The sequence below is a fragment of the Atractosteus spatula genome, chromosome 19, assembly GCF_055471065.1.
Source record: "Atractosteus spatula isolate fAtrSpa1 chromosome 19, fAtrSpa1.hap1, whole genome shotgun sequence".
NCBI classification, from domain to species: Eukaryota; Metazoa; Chordata; class Actinopteri; order Semionotiformes; family Lepisosteidae; genus Atractosteus; species Atractosteus spatula.
This window is the reverse complement of record NC_142724.1, coordinates 17,907,274-17,920,298: the sequence shown is the minus strand read 5'-3', so window position 1 is coordinate 17,920,298 and position 13,025 is coordinate 17,907,274. Positions and strand designations below refer to the sequence as shown.

At 39.1% G+C, this 13,025-nt stretch overlaps 1 protein-coding gene across 1 annotated transcript in view; it reads right to left on the bottom strand.

Moving 5' to 3' along the window:
- Positions 1-13,025, bottom strand: part of LOC148818160 (von Willebrand factor A domain-containing protein 7-like) — a 130,567-nt gene that overhangs the window by 9,650 nt on the left and 107,892 nt on the right. The window contains exons 11-14 of the mRNA XM_088937429.1: positions 11,175-11,321; positions 6,936-7,028; positions 6,019-6,287; positions 5,580-5,713 (exon numbers count right to left, since the gene is read on the bottom strand). Of these exons, the coding sequence (XP_088793555.1) occupies positions 5,580-5,713; positions 6,019-6,287; positions 6,936-7,028; positions 11,175-11,321 (643 nt within the window). The remainder of the gene's footprint in view (positions 1-5,579; positions 5,714-6,018; positions 6,288-6,935; positions 7,029-11,174; positions 11,322-13,025) is intronic.

The following is a 13,025-nucleotide window of genomic DNA, read 5'->3' as shown; positions in this document are numbered from 1 at the left end:
GCTTAGAGGTTCATACAGAAAGACAGCTTGTGTTTAAATTGAGTGTAAGGTAATTTATGCTTCTAAAGTCATGGTCAGTATTATTGTACTGTGCTGTACTGTGTCACATTATTTTATAGCGTTTTTATTGCGTTATTAAATCCGGTGGCGCTGTGTTAGTTTCCTGACTCACATTATTTAAACTACCACACTGATCATTCATCTCTAAATAAACTTTATTTTATATAGCGTTTTAAGTGATTAGGTAATTAGATTGCTCATAAACCTAATCGCTTTTTCTACATAAACACAGCGTGATTGCTCTCTGAAAATGCTTTTCCTTTATTTTTAAAGTAGGCTCAGATTTCAACTATAGATCGTATTATTATAAACTTTCTTGGAAAAATGTATTTTATGTAAACCATGTTTGCTATTAATTCATTTAGGGCTAAAATACGTTCATTGTCTTCCAATCGAGTCGAGTTGACATTGGAAGCCTGCCACACCCGGACTGTTAAACCAACGCATTAGCACGTCAAAGCCCATTGAGCCAGTATTGGCTTTAGTATCCCCCCCTTCTCCCCTCAATTCAATTCAATTCAAGGTGTTTTATTTGCATGACAGATGGGTACAAGCAGTGTTGGGTATGTATATTGTAACGCTTACAGCAGACAGGCACTGTGTAGGAGCCGACGCACCAGAGCAGCGCCTGCATTTATAACTTAGTTTTTAAAATTAGTCAAGCAATACGAAGCATCTCCTTTTACTTAGTGCCTGAGCATACTGCAACGCGTGTGAAGCCCATAAACGATATTAATTTTGGAACTTAAACATACAGTATATGGCTGGTCTCGGTACTTTAAAGAAAACATACACACCAGTATTCCATTTCTCCCTAAACATTTTAAGCATCGAAGTCTTTAACTAACGCGATACCGGAGTCAACAAGCATACTTTTAGAATTTGATTAAAAGGGAATATCATATGGAATCGCGTATCTCCAGAATTTAAAGACCAGACAATCGCAAACTCGTTTTCAATAAAATTATTTTATTCATTCAGCAGTTTGTGAGAGGGACATCCAGCAGGGAGAGACACACACACCGGTTTTCATTGACAACATTGTTTTTTTTTCAATTCCTCTTGTCTAACAGGAATGTTTTGTTTGTGGACAGACTGTTAGACAAGAGGAAAAGACCGCCTCCTCCTACGAAGCATTTCGTTGATCCGATCACGAATTCTTTTCCAGTCGTACGCAGCAAGGGTTGAGAATCTCCGATTCACCATCGTACTAATGGTTTCCCGGAGATTGCAAGGCAAGGCACTTTTGCCTCTGGACCCATCGAAATTTACAGACGTGGTCCACCCCCAGTAAATTTCAAAAGTCACAAGATTTCGAAACACGAGGGCGGCGTAGCGGTCGGCTCTTGCTTTCCCGTCTATGCCGATGCACTGCAAGTACAACCCCCCCTCCATCTCCTGGGTGATGGGTAGCAGTTGGACATCTGGGAGAATTATTCGTCCCACTGGCATCTGTGAATTCCGCTGTGCTTCCTGGGGGGAGATAGCCGGCGGGGACAGCATCAACAGAGTCCTGCGCGGTGGTGAACTGAGAGGCCGGGATGGAGTTTTTTAATTTGTTAGACAAATTTCCTCTTGTCTAACAGTCTGTCCACAAACAAAACATTCCTGTTAGACAAGAGGAATTGAAAAAAAAACAATGTTGTCAATGAAAACTGCTGAATGAATAAAATAATTTTATTGAAAACGAGTTTGCGATTGTCTGGTCTTTAAATTCTGGAGATACGCGATTCCATATTATATTCCCTTTTAATCAAATTCTAAAAGTATGCTTGTTGACTCCGGTATCGCGTTAGTTAAAGACTTCGATGCTTAAAATGTTTAGGGAGAAATAATTTAATTTTGAAAGCCACTGAGACATCAGGTACTACTGTTGTATTTATGAAAAAGAAACAAAACAAAAAACATACTAACAACTGTGCCATCCTACTCCTTAGTTAATACATTTTATTATTCATAAACAGTTAACATTGTTAGCAAAATATTTTGAATTATATTTAACCCTATTTTTTTCTTTAGTTTTGTATTTAACTTATTATATGATAGTCAGACTTAATGTATATTTGAACAATGAAAATATATTTTTACAAGATTTTACATTAAGCACTTAAAATTAATATGGTTAATAATAGTAAACTGTAACATGCTGTAACAAGATCGGTTAAACTGCGAAGAAAATGCTTTCAGAGAAAATGTTTCAGGTGTGAAGAACATAGATCTCCAATGCAATTTCAACCAAACCTGTTCCCACACACCCTGCCCCCACTACCATTAGAATATACACAAACATTTTAGCGTTTCATTCTGAGCAGAAGACCCTCACACCTGAAGAGTGCTGGCTGTGACGAATTAAACCGTTTTTTCCGGTTTCAATCACAGACCATGTGACATGGGACTCAGTAAACTAACAGCGCCACTGGATTTGATAATACCTAACCAAAATCCGCAATATGGAAACAGAACCTGTGTGATTGTTGATAGATGATGTACTCGTAACATTTTTTCAAGACGAACTACAACATTTAAAAAATGACTTGTATGTACTTGATATCTCTAATCAATCCACGGGTCCCAGCACAAAACGAAAGTAAAACGCATACCGTTTCGCGCTTCTTATTAGTTGCTCAAAAGTAATTTGACCGTATGAAATGCATAATATAAACCTAGAAACATATACGTGAGCAGGACTTAAGCACTGTAGTATCGGTGTTAAGACATACCTCTCAAATACTGTAAATCAAGTTAAAAATATCTCAAGACCGATTCTGGTCATAATGAAACCATGTTTCGTGTATGTTTTCTTTTTCATCTTGAAATAACTCATTTCCAAATACCTTTTTCACTGTTAACATCTTGCAGCAACTTTGCGACAAAATATACACTCTGACAGTTCATCCTGCTACCAACATTAAATAAAACAAATCTTAAGATTTCTATATTTATGTCTTTATTTAGTGGTTTCATTAGTGACAAAGGCTAAACTTTCTTGGAAAAATGTATTTTATGTGTTGCAGAAAAAACTGACTTGCTTTAACAAAATATGTTTACAAATCCTTTCACCTGGCATTTTCGTAGTTAGAAATTATGGAACGCTCTGTTAAAAGCAAGGGAGTTTTTATGTCCGTTGCAGTTCTTTTGCAACATGAATATAATTATATCGTTATTAATTTCTTGAGATACGCGATTCCATATTATATTCCCTTTTAATCAAATTCTAAAAGTATGCTTGTTGACTCCGGTATCACGTTAGTTAAAGACTTCGAAGCTTACAATGTTTAGGGAGAAATGGAATACTGGTGTGTATTTTTTTCTTTAAAGTACCGAGACCAGCCATATACTGTATGTTTATGTTAAGATTTCCCTTCAGTGGTAAAATTAGATATGAATATTCAATACTTAAACGGGCACAGTTAAGACATTAAATATACATATACATATTGTATACAGTACAGTTTGCATACGGTAATATGTTTATGTTACGTGATTAAAAAATAAATAAATAAAACTGGAAGGTCCAGCACCAGCTGGATTTGAACACACAACCTACCAGTTGGTAGTCACGCACCTAGACCAGTAGGCTACAAGACAGCTTGCATGAACAAGCAGGCGAAACAGCCCTACACAGCCCTGCCGCAGTACACGGATATAATCATACCGTTATTAATTTCTTGAGATACGCGATTCCATATTATATTCCCTTTTAATCAAATTCTAAAAGTATGCTTGTTGACTCCGGTATCACGTTAGTTAAAGACTTCGAAGCTTACAATGTTTAGGGAGAAATGGAATAACGGTGTGTATTTTTCCTTGTGATATTTTAAGCTCTAGTTGAATGATAGGTGTCGCATTTTAAATCATTTTCGTAGCTAGAAATTATGAAACGCCCTGTTAAAAGCAAGGACGTTTTTATGCCCGTTGAAGTAAAACAAAATGCCTGACAAAGTATGGCTTGGACAGATTCCAAGTGCTTGTACAAATGTGCTAAAGAAATTATACTTTGAGTATACAGCTTGTCCAAAGTCATCCATTATTAATACTATTAGTAATATCTTCAGTAAAGGCTTTGATATTTCTGATAAAGGTAGGTTGTGTACTTTTGTCCAACTGAGCAATCTTGCTTTCATAAAATATACCAACATTTTAATGACTGATGATTAACATGCTGTAATACACAGTTCAAAATTAAAGGCTCAAATGCTGTACATGAGAGGTTAAGCTCCCCCTGGCGGTTTTACAAGGCGACGCCGGATAGTTAACCACGTGACACCACGTTAACTGCGTCATACCGCGTGATACTGTGACACGCCCACCGGGGTATGCCGCGAAATACCTCACGCATTTTGAATGGCTGCATCTGTACATGAGAGGTTAAGCTTTATTAGCTCCACCTGGTGGTGATTCCGGATACTAATATCATAACTGCGGTATTATACAGTATGATGCGATATGACCCGTTATGACGCATTGTGATGCGACACGCCCACCCCATTTTACCGCAGCGTACCCTGCTCGTTTTGAATGGCTGCATCTGTATGTAACCAGATACAAGTCACTCTTCGTGAGCATTCGTGGATCTGAAAATCCTGATGTCAAACCATGGTGATTGAACATGGTTCTTTTTGTTAAGATGTTACTAACCCTGAATACTAACTATCCAATGGAAAAATGGCTCAAATGGCCTCCTGCTGTTTGTAACCATTCATATATTTCTGTTCTACCGTGTGAACTTTCCAGTTAAAAAAACTTCAAATTTTGTTTACTTTGTGTAGTTTTTTATTTTTTGTGTAACCCCGAGACACCAGCATCATGACATTAAGATGTAATTATGTAGTACTGTAGCTAAATACATTGGAGTAATAAAGACATGTTTAATAAGAATAAGCTCTTCTCCATAGCTTGTAATCTCAAAAACTACTTGGCTATATTTAGCTACTATTTTATTATATATTTACATTTTCATGTTTGCAATGCAGAATAGCATTATTGTACCCTTTCAGATCACAAAAGCTAAGCAGGTTAAGGTATGTGCTAGTACTGGAGTCAACAAAGCAAATCCAGTTTACTGCAGTAGTGCTTACAATACAGTAAAGTGTCACATTTCCCTGTGGACAAGAAAATCCTCCACAAATAACCCCTGTTAAATTTATCTATACAATTGGACTTTCTGGCCTCCCAAAGGTTTCCCCTTAATTCAACTGGTGAGGCAATTTCTCACTTTTGTCTTCCAGAATTACTTTATAGTGGAGCTGCTGACATTAAAATTGTCATGCATGACCCAGGTGACAGAGGAAATAGGCTCCCTCTAATATGCAAAGTTTGGAAAAGAATCAAAACTAAATTAAACTCTATTAAGTACCAAGACTTTTATTAACAATAATCCAGTGCTCCGGGGGTTGGGGCAATATTACTGACGCATCTATTGCGTAATTTATTTTAAACTATTTATGTCAGAAGAAAAGTAATATGACTTCTTATTTGTTTGTTTCTCTTCCTCTGTTTTTTTTTTTTGTTGTACTCACTTGTCTGTGAATGCTTTGACGAATCCCTTGTCATCTCGTGCATTGATGGTGTATGTTTCTCCCATCCCATTGGTCGCTACAGTGAAGGGGATGATGAAATCTTTCCCAGGCTCCAGAGTTGTGTTGGCCTGAGCCTGTGAGGTAAACAGTCTACGTTATTTCACCAGTGAATCGACCCACAAAGTAACACAATCATACCAGCACTATAGTTACTCTCAACTGCTTAGGATATTGTTTATTGCATGCTTAGGACATCAGACTTCTTTTCTCTTAATTTTAGCTTTATGAGGTCAAAGGAAAAAAAAATATATAAAGAATGAAAATAAAAGACAGTATCTGTATCTGTCATGTTTAAACCAATTATAAATAGACACATTTCAGTTGAACATTTGTTTACCCAACCTTACCCACCAAACTGCTGGTAAGAGTGTTTACTTGCCTTGACCTCAATGCTGGTGGATGTAAATTGAGTGTTGGATTGCCTCTGGAAGGGTGTGGATGAAGTATTGTCCACCCCAATCAGTAAGACACTGAACTGCCCTGCAGGTACACTGGGTACTGACACCAGATATTCTCTCCTGTCATTCCTGTCCAGTGGAGTAACACTGCCCCTCTGCACTCTTGAACCAGAAGCCGACACTAGAGAGACCTCTGTCACTCTCAGAGACTCAGAGCCCGTTACTGACACTAACAGAGTGGCATTCTTGCCTGTGGAAAAAAAACAATGAGAAAGGCTGAGAGCTAGATTATAGGTGACAATGAGGATAATGACATCCAGATATTGCACACATTTCCAGAAATCATAATTGAAAAATTTCGATGTATTTAAATTATTCACATATTGTACTAAATATCATTTTTTCTGTTCACGCTATATTCCATATTGTACCTTGGGAACGTTGCTGTATGATGTATTGTTATATTTAATCAAATTTAATACATGCATGAACTAGTACTACTGCAGTTGAGTTAATGAAGCCCTAAATCCTGAAAAAAGGAGTTTTAAATTTGAGAATCTACTTGGAGATTTACGTTCTCTGCTTAGTCATGTCTAGATAAGAAAATGTTGTCTCTCTAGAAGAAATATATGATTTTTCTTTTGCAGCACTGTTTTATAAAGCAGGATAATACATTCAAATTCAGACACAAATCTGAAAAAAATAGGAAAAATATCCAAATATTTTTAGAAATTAAGATGAAAGAGAAACAGAGATGAGAGAAATTGATACAGGTAAACTGTGTGTCAATACAAAAAAAAGAAACTTAATAGAACATTAAAGCAACCACATGCCACCATCAGCATTTCACTTATTATGTACCCATTTTCACTTGAAACAACTGACTTTCCTATCTTACCAACTTGGGGGCGCCCCTCTATCAATGCCAAGCCAGGGTGAGGTCCCTGAAAGAGCTGCACAAAGGAATACAGGAAACCGATGACACTCTGACCTGTGAACAGACACAGTCATCAGCCCAAATAAATGTGATGCAAAGTCTTCAATCGAATTATCAGGATCTGAAAACTTTCAAAAACCCTTCATTTGTTGGCAGTTACTGTAATAGAAATTGATAAATACAGCTTTCATTTTTTATATTTATAATTTCAAAAAAGCTTTCCACCAATAAGGGCACTTTCTATGGTACTGCAATAAAAGTTCAAGAGTAGCTGCTTCCCCATACCGCATTCCTTTAGGCACCGCAGAAGGTGGAGGCGCTGTTGGGCCTTTTCAGATTGGCTTTTGTGTTGTGAGGCTAAGCCAAGCTGGCGGAGTTCTGCAGTCCGAGGAATCTGAAGCAGTTGGCAGTTTGCCCTCAATACTGATTGGGGCGAGACTGCCTCTGGGTCTCCTGAAGTCCACAATGAGTCTTTTGTCTTGTTAATCCTTATTAGGTGCTCCACCTTACTACTGTATCTAGACTCATCATTGTGATCAGCCCAATAACTGTGGTGTCATCAGCAAACTTAATAATGTGGTTGCTGTTGTAAATGGCTGTACAGTCATAGATGAACAAGCCGTACATTCTTGTACCTGTGGTCTACCCATCAGAAACTCCAGTATCCAGTTGCAGATGGAATTGCACAAGTCCAGATTCTAAAGTTTCAGGACCAGCTTAGTGGGAACAATTGTGTTGAAATTGTTCAAACCAGTCAAACCAAATCTCTTAATCTTCTTTGTATTAGACTGAAGAGCTTTCCTCATGACAATGACCTGAGATCTTTTCGTTTTTGTAGCCTTTTTTCACTCTCTCCCCTTTTATACATTGGTATTTTGTATCAAGTTAATGTGTGCTCCCATTCCAACAAAGAGTTGACATATCTTGGCTAGACGTCTGCGAATAACATCCCTGATTGCATGGAAAGGTAATGCTCATTAGACTTCCTACCCATATAATACTTAAGCAGTACTAATTACTAGATCTTGTTTTCCATATTGCACTATAATGTAGAACATTACTGACACATTACAAATTTTACAATATGTTATCCTAATGTAAAACAATCATGTCATGTTATCATCTTCCGTCATCATATAAATGATTAAATTCCATTTTTACAGTTCTTATCAAATGGGCCAATGTAAAGAAAACGTGTACATGCCATTACTGAAACAAAGGAAGGGTGTGCTGAAGGGATAAAAACTACTCTGAGCTCCAGAGCACCTGAGTGCACTGACTTCCATTGGGGAAGACTTTCCAACCGATTGTGGAATCCTATCCTGTGTGTTTACAAATTTTCTATGGAAACAGAGAGACTGGTGGGATCCCTTTACGCAGGGAAGGCTTCTCAGCAAGAGATGAAGATAGATAAAGGCTCAGAGCAGGTATAACTAGTCAGCCATCAGTCCCAGGAATCTCTGACACAGCATGATAAGTCACTGCCATCCCTAACCTGAAGTGGGAAAGGCATAAGGCAAGAAGGACTATCCTCTAATTAGACAAAGGGGACCCATATTGTATACATGAGTACAGCAACAACTTATGCAATTCCTGGAATGCCTCAAATTGTGACCTAGTCAGGAATGGGAAATCTGGAATTTGGGGCCTCTAACAATGGCTCCTTGTTTCTCTTCAGGATTTTCACACACATTAACCAATCCTGATATCCATCCAGTCTTAACTGATAAGACTCCTACTCACAGAGCTCAGTGTCAGTCTTATTATCAGTCTGCTATGAGCTGCAGTTTGGAAACATCTGCAAACAGGGGGACCGCCAAATTGTACTCAAATAATTCTAAAAATGTTGTATGGTATCTTATGCTTAATATCTTAATTTAAGTCCAGAAAACATGTGTCACACAGCTCTGTTATTATTTTTAAATTATTTTCTGGCATGGAATATACTGCAGCATGCTGTGAGTATCTGGCACTTCTATTATGGGAAGCCTGTTTCATATATCTACTACTAGCTGAGTAAACAATTATTTCCCATTTTCTGGTCTAAATTAATTTACCTAACATTTCCAATTGTAGCCCCAGCTCCCTGTGTGTCATTACTGAGTGTGTAACACTCCCTTAGTTTAATCCTGTCTACTTGTGTTTTCTATATCTATGTATTCTTCTAATTTATCCTTAACAATCATTTCCATTACATTATCAATAATAGTCTTCCAGTTCTGTTTTACACCTCTTATGGTGGAGTGATATAGATTGAATTTTCCAATTTTTGGATACTCTCCCATTCTAAGTGAGGGCTGAAATATAAAATTGAAATTCTAGCAAGGAGCACAGGAAAAACATTTCTCATTTTCTTAAGTATGACAGGGAAAATACCATCAAGCCCCAGTAAATGTTCCTCCACGGTGTCGGACGAGCTCCTTTCTATCCATGGGGCCAGCGTTACAGAACATCTGAGACTCTACACATTGGAGTTCAGTGGCTGAAGACTGCAGGACCCTGGGCCATAGAGACAGCACCAAACCTCTGCAACCGGATTCAGGATTCAGTTCCAAGTCCCGGGTCAGTGGCCACCTGTGCCTTGGGCTCTAGGTCAGGAGCCACCTGCACCCCAGGCTCCAGATCAGGGGCCACCTCTGCCCCAGGTGTGATGGCCTGATGAGCTCCAGGGCAGCTGCTTCACATTCCACATGTGGAAGGAGTTTATCAGGGCCATCCTTAATGAGATCAGGCCAGGCCTATCAGCATCGTTAAGGGAACCTCAAACACTATTTAAGCCCTGAGACATTGAGACATTAGGAGTTTGTAGCTACTTTTCTCCCAGGAACTCTCCCAGGACTCCTCCTCAAACTCCTCCCACGACTCCCACTCTTATTTCTATTATCAATTCATTAATCTTCCAATAAAACCATAAACCTTTCACCACTGAACCAACTCCGATAATTATTATTCGCTGTGTTATTAATCCACGGGCCAGTGTAACAATGCAGGGCACCTGGTTGTAGTAAGAGCTCTTACTGCAGCAGGTGCTCTGAGAGTATTTAAACCCTGCACTATCTCTCCTTGGTGATTGATGACTCCTTTTCACTTTAATCCTAAGCCACCTTCCAGTGTCCAAGTGGAGCCCTTCATGTTCCTGGTTTCTAGTTCCCTGGGGCTTCGGCGGTAGCTCTGCCTGTGGCTGTGCTGCCTGGAGGATTCCAGTGGTTGAGAGAGAAGCTCAGCAGATGTCTCCTTGCCCAGTCCTGATGGTGCCTGGAAATCTGGTTCTGTCCTTTTCCAGACAGTGCTTCCCCTGAGGACTGTCTTCCAGGAGACCAGGCTGACAGTGCAAATGTGGCCTGGTCTGTGGATAAGACTCCCCTATTGGGTGTTTCCTGCCAGCCAGGAAAATTAGACTCCTCGTCCCTGCAATGCTTTCTATATGAAGCACAGCTCTGGACTGCTCTTCCAGCTCTCCAGTCAGTCAATCCGCATAATTTCACCCTGGGCGACTCCAGCAGGATGTCCTCCATCCTGCATGGCCTTTTTTCCTCAGAAGACTGGCTGCAGTAATCCTCTGCAAATCTAATAAGAGCAACACCCTGCAGTCCTTGCTTCTGGACTCCAGCTGTGGACACAAGCGAACAGTGTTGCCTCGGGCTGGCTTGGTGCCAGATTGTCTTGTGCCTGTGGTGTGAGCCAGAAGCCTAGCTATTGGGTCTGTAGCACCTAAATTTCTGGGGGGCAGCACTGGCTATAACACCCAGAAATGGAACCAAGGGGCCCTGTAGCTGTAAGGCAGCAATGGTAACCACTGCGCTACCATACACACTTAACCTAGTTCTACTTTGAAGAACTTAACAACACAAAATCATCTCTGTTAACAGTCTGTAATCCTAAAAGAAACTTAGTGAATGTGAAGATGCACAGGAACTGATCCATAGGAACAATTTCAGAAAAAATATTATAGAAAAGAGAAAAGAGAATTCTTAAACAAGAAAAAAAACAGTAAGCCAATGAAAATAATTACTACTCAGAAATGTGTAGTGATGCCATGAAAAAAAGCCCCAGCAACATTATCAACTTCTACAAATAATGCAAGCTGTATTATACACAACATACTATCCTTAATTCAAAAGATGTAAAACTGCATTCATGATCAAAAACACAGACTTCATTAAAGCTAGCAATCAGTACATAGACTGTGCGACAGCTCACCTGTGACTTTGATGGTGCAGGGCCTTGAACATGTGATACTGATCTCCCACAGTCCAGTCTGGTTCTCCAGGTACACAGTGTATAAATTCCCCACAGCATGCAGCCTGCCTAAAGGTCCTTCTATCACAGAACTGTTCTGAGATAAACCTGCAGGAGTCACATTACAATAAACACAACACTATTGTTTTGAGTTGTACAGGACAGAGGGAAAGTGTGTCATTATAGAGATGTTATGTATTGTCTGCTGTACAGAACAGCGATAACATTTTGTATATCAGCTATGAGGTGCTTTTGCTGATAAATTTTAGAGGTGAAGAATTTTGACTGTAGTAGAGAACTGACATCAGACATTACTTGTGGTGCCACCAGTGGTTTGTTAAAACTTGCGTGGAATAGAGTGCTTTACTCATTGTAACAGTTCACAATGGAAAGGCAAAAAAATAACAGAGATGTTATTTGCCTGTTGTATTAGGATGGTGATAGTGTTTGTTCCCAGAGGACAGAAATGATTTTTATAAAGGAAATGTGAGTTGAATTCCTTTTTATGTAAGAAAATATTAGTTTTATATTTTTCATTGTAGTTTCTGCTGACACCAAAAAAATGTTTAGTTTGAGCTTTTAAGTTTTGATTAAATACCTGCTTAAATGTTTTTCTTAGATCATTTCTAAGTCACCAAAATAAGACACTGCTGGAAGGGGCTGATTTCTTTTGCAAGACACAGTGTAGAAGAAGGAAACCTTAGCTCCTTTAAAAACTCGAACCATCTCTTTTTCTCACTCTGTCCCCGGTACCCCGGTTTCCCAGAAACTTGAATGTAGGTGGTGTGTTTCTGGCATACACATACAGTTGCAAAGGTTTGGGCACCCCTGGCCAAACTACAGATTTTGTTGATTTTCTAAGTGAAAAGAAGTTAACACAACCTCTGCAGCGAACAAAATTAAACTTGACATATTTCTGCAAATTTTAATGCACAGTTACTATTTATTTGCTGAATTTAACAGATTGAAAACAGTGAATGTGGTATGTGCAAAAGTTTGGGCAGTACTTAGTAACACCTCCTTTGGCAGAGTTTGCATTAACTTCTTTTCACTTAGAAAACCAACAAGACATGTTATCTGGCCAGAGGTGCAAAATTTTTGCATACAACCATACATTATCAGGCTTGGAACAAACACACTGTCTGAAAATAAGGATACAATAGAGTCTGCTAGATCCAGAAACTTCTCTTACGTCATTGAAAATAACCATAACAACCCAGCCAAACTGCCCCACCACATTACCTGCCTCACTGCAACTTTGCAACATATTTTTTTAATTCTTTAGCTCCAAGATCAACAACATCCAGAATCACATTCTCTCCACAATGCATTGTACCACCACACCTCCTTCCTGCTTGCCTAGCTTAACTGGTTCCCTTCTCTCTATCTTCTCTCTTCTTGACACTGCATCCATTAGTAAACTGGTTTCACATATGAAATCCACCTGTGACAGAGGGATCTCTGTCACAATCCGCAGACAGTACATTACAAGACACATTATCATTATCCATCTTAAGTTACACAAGATCTCGCATACACTTTCCTGTCGGCTAGCTAGCTCATGAGGGTGCATACTCGGGGCTTGGCTAGCAGTTTCCTATTTTCATACACGCAATACATTATCACCTCTTATTTCAAAATCAGTTTCTGTTACCTGAAGAGACACAAACACAAACTCTGTTTCTCTTTATTTGTACTTATCTGTGTGAGAGAGCGCTCTGTCTGTTTGTTTGTCTCTTCCGTGTGGCTGTCCGACTTCCGGGTATGGAGGCCTCATGGGTCCAAACCCGATACCCGTTTTCAGCCTGGCTT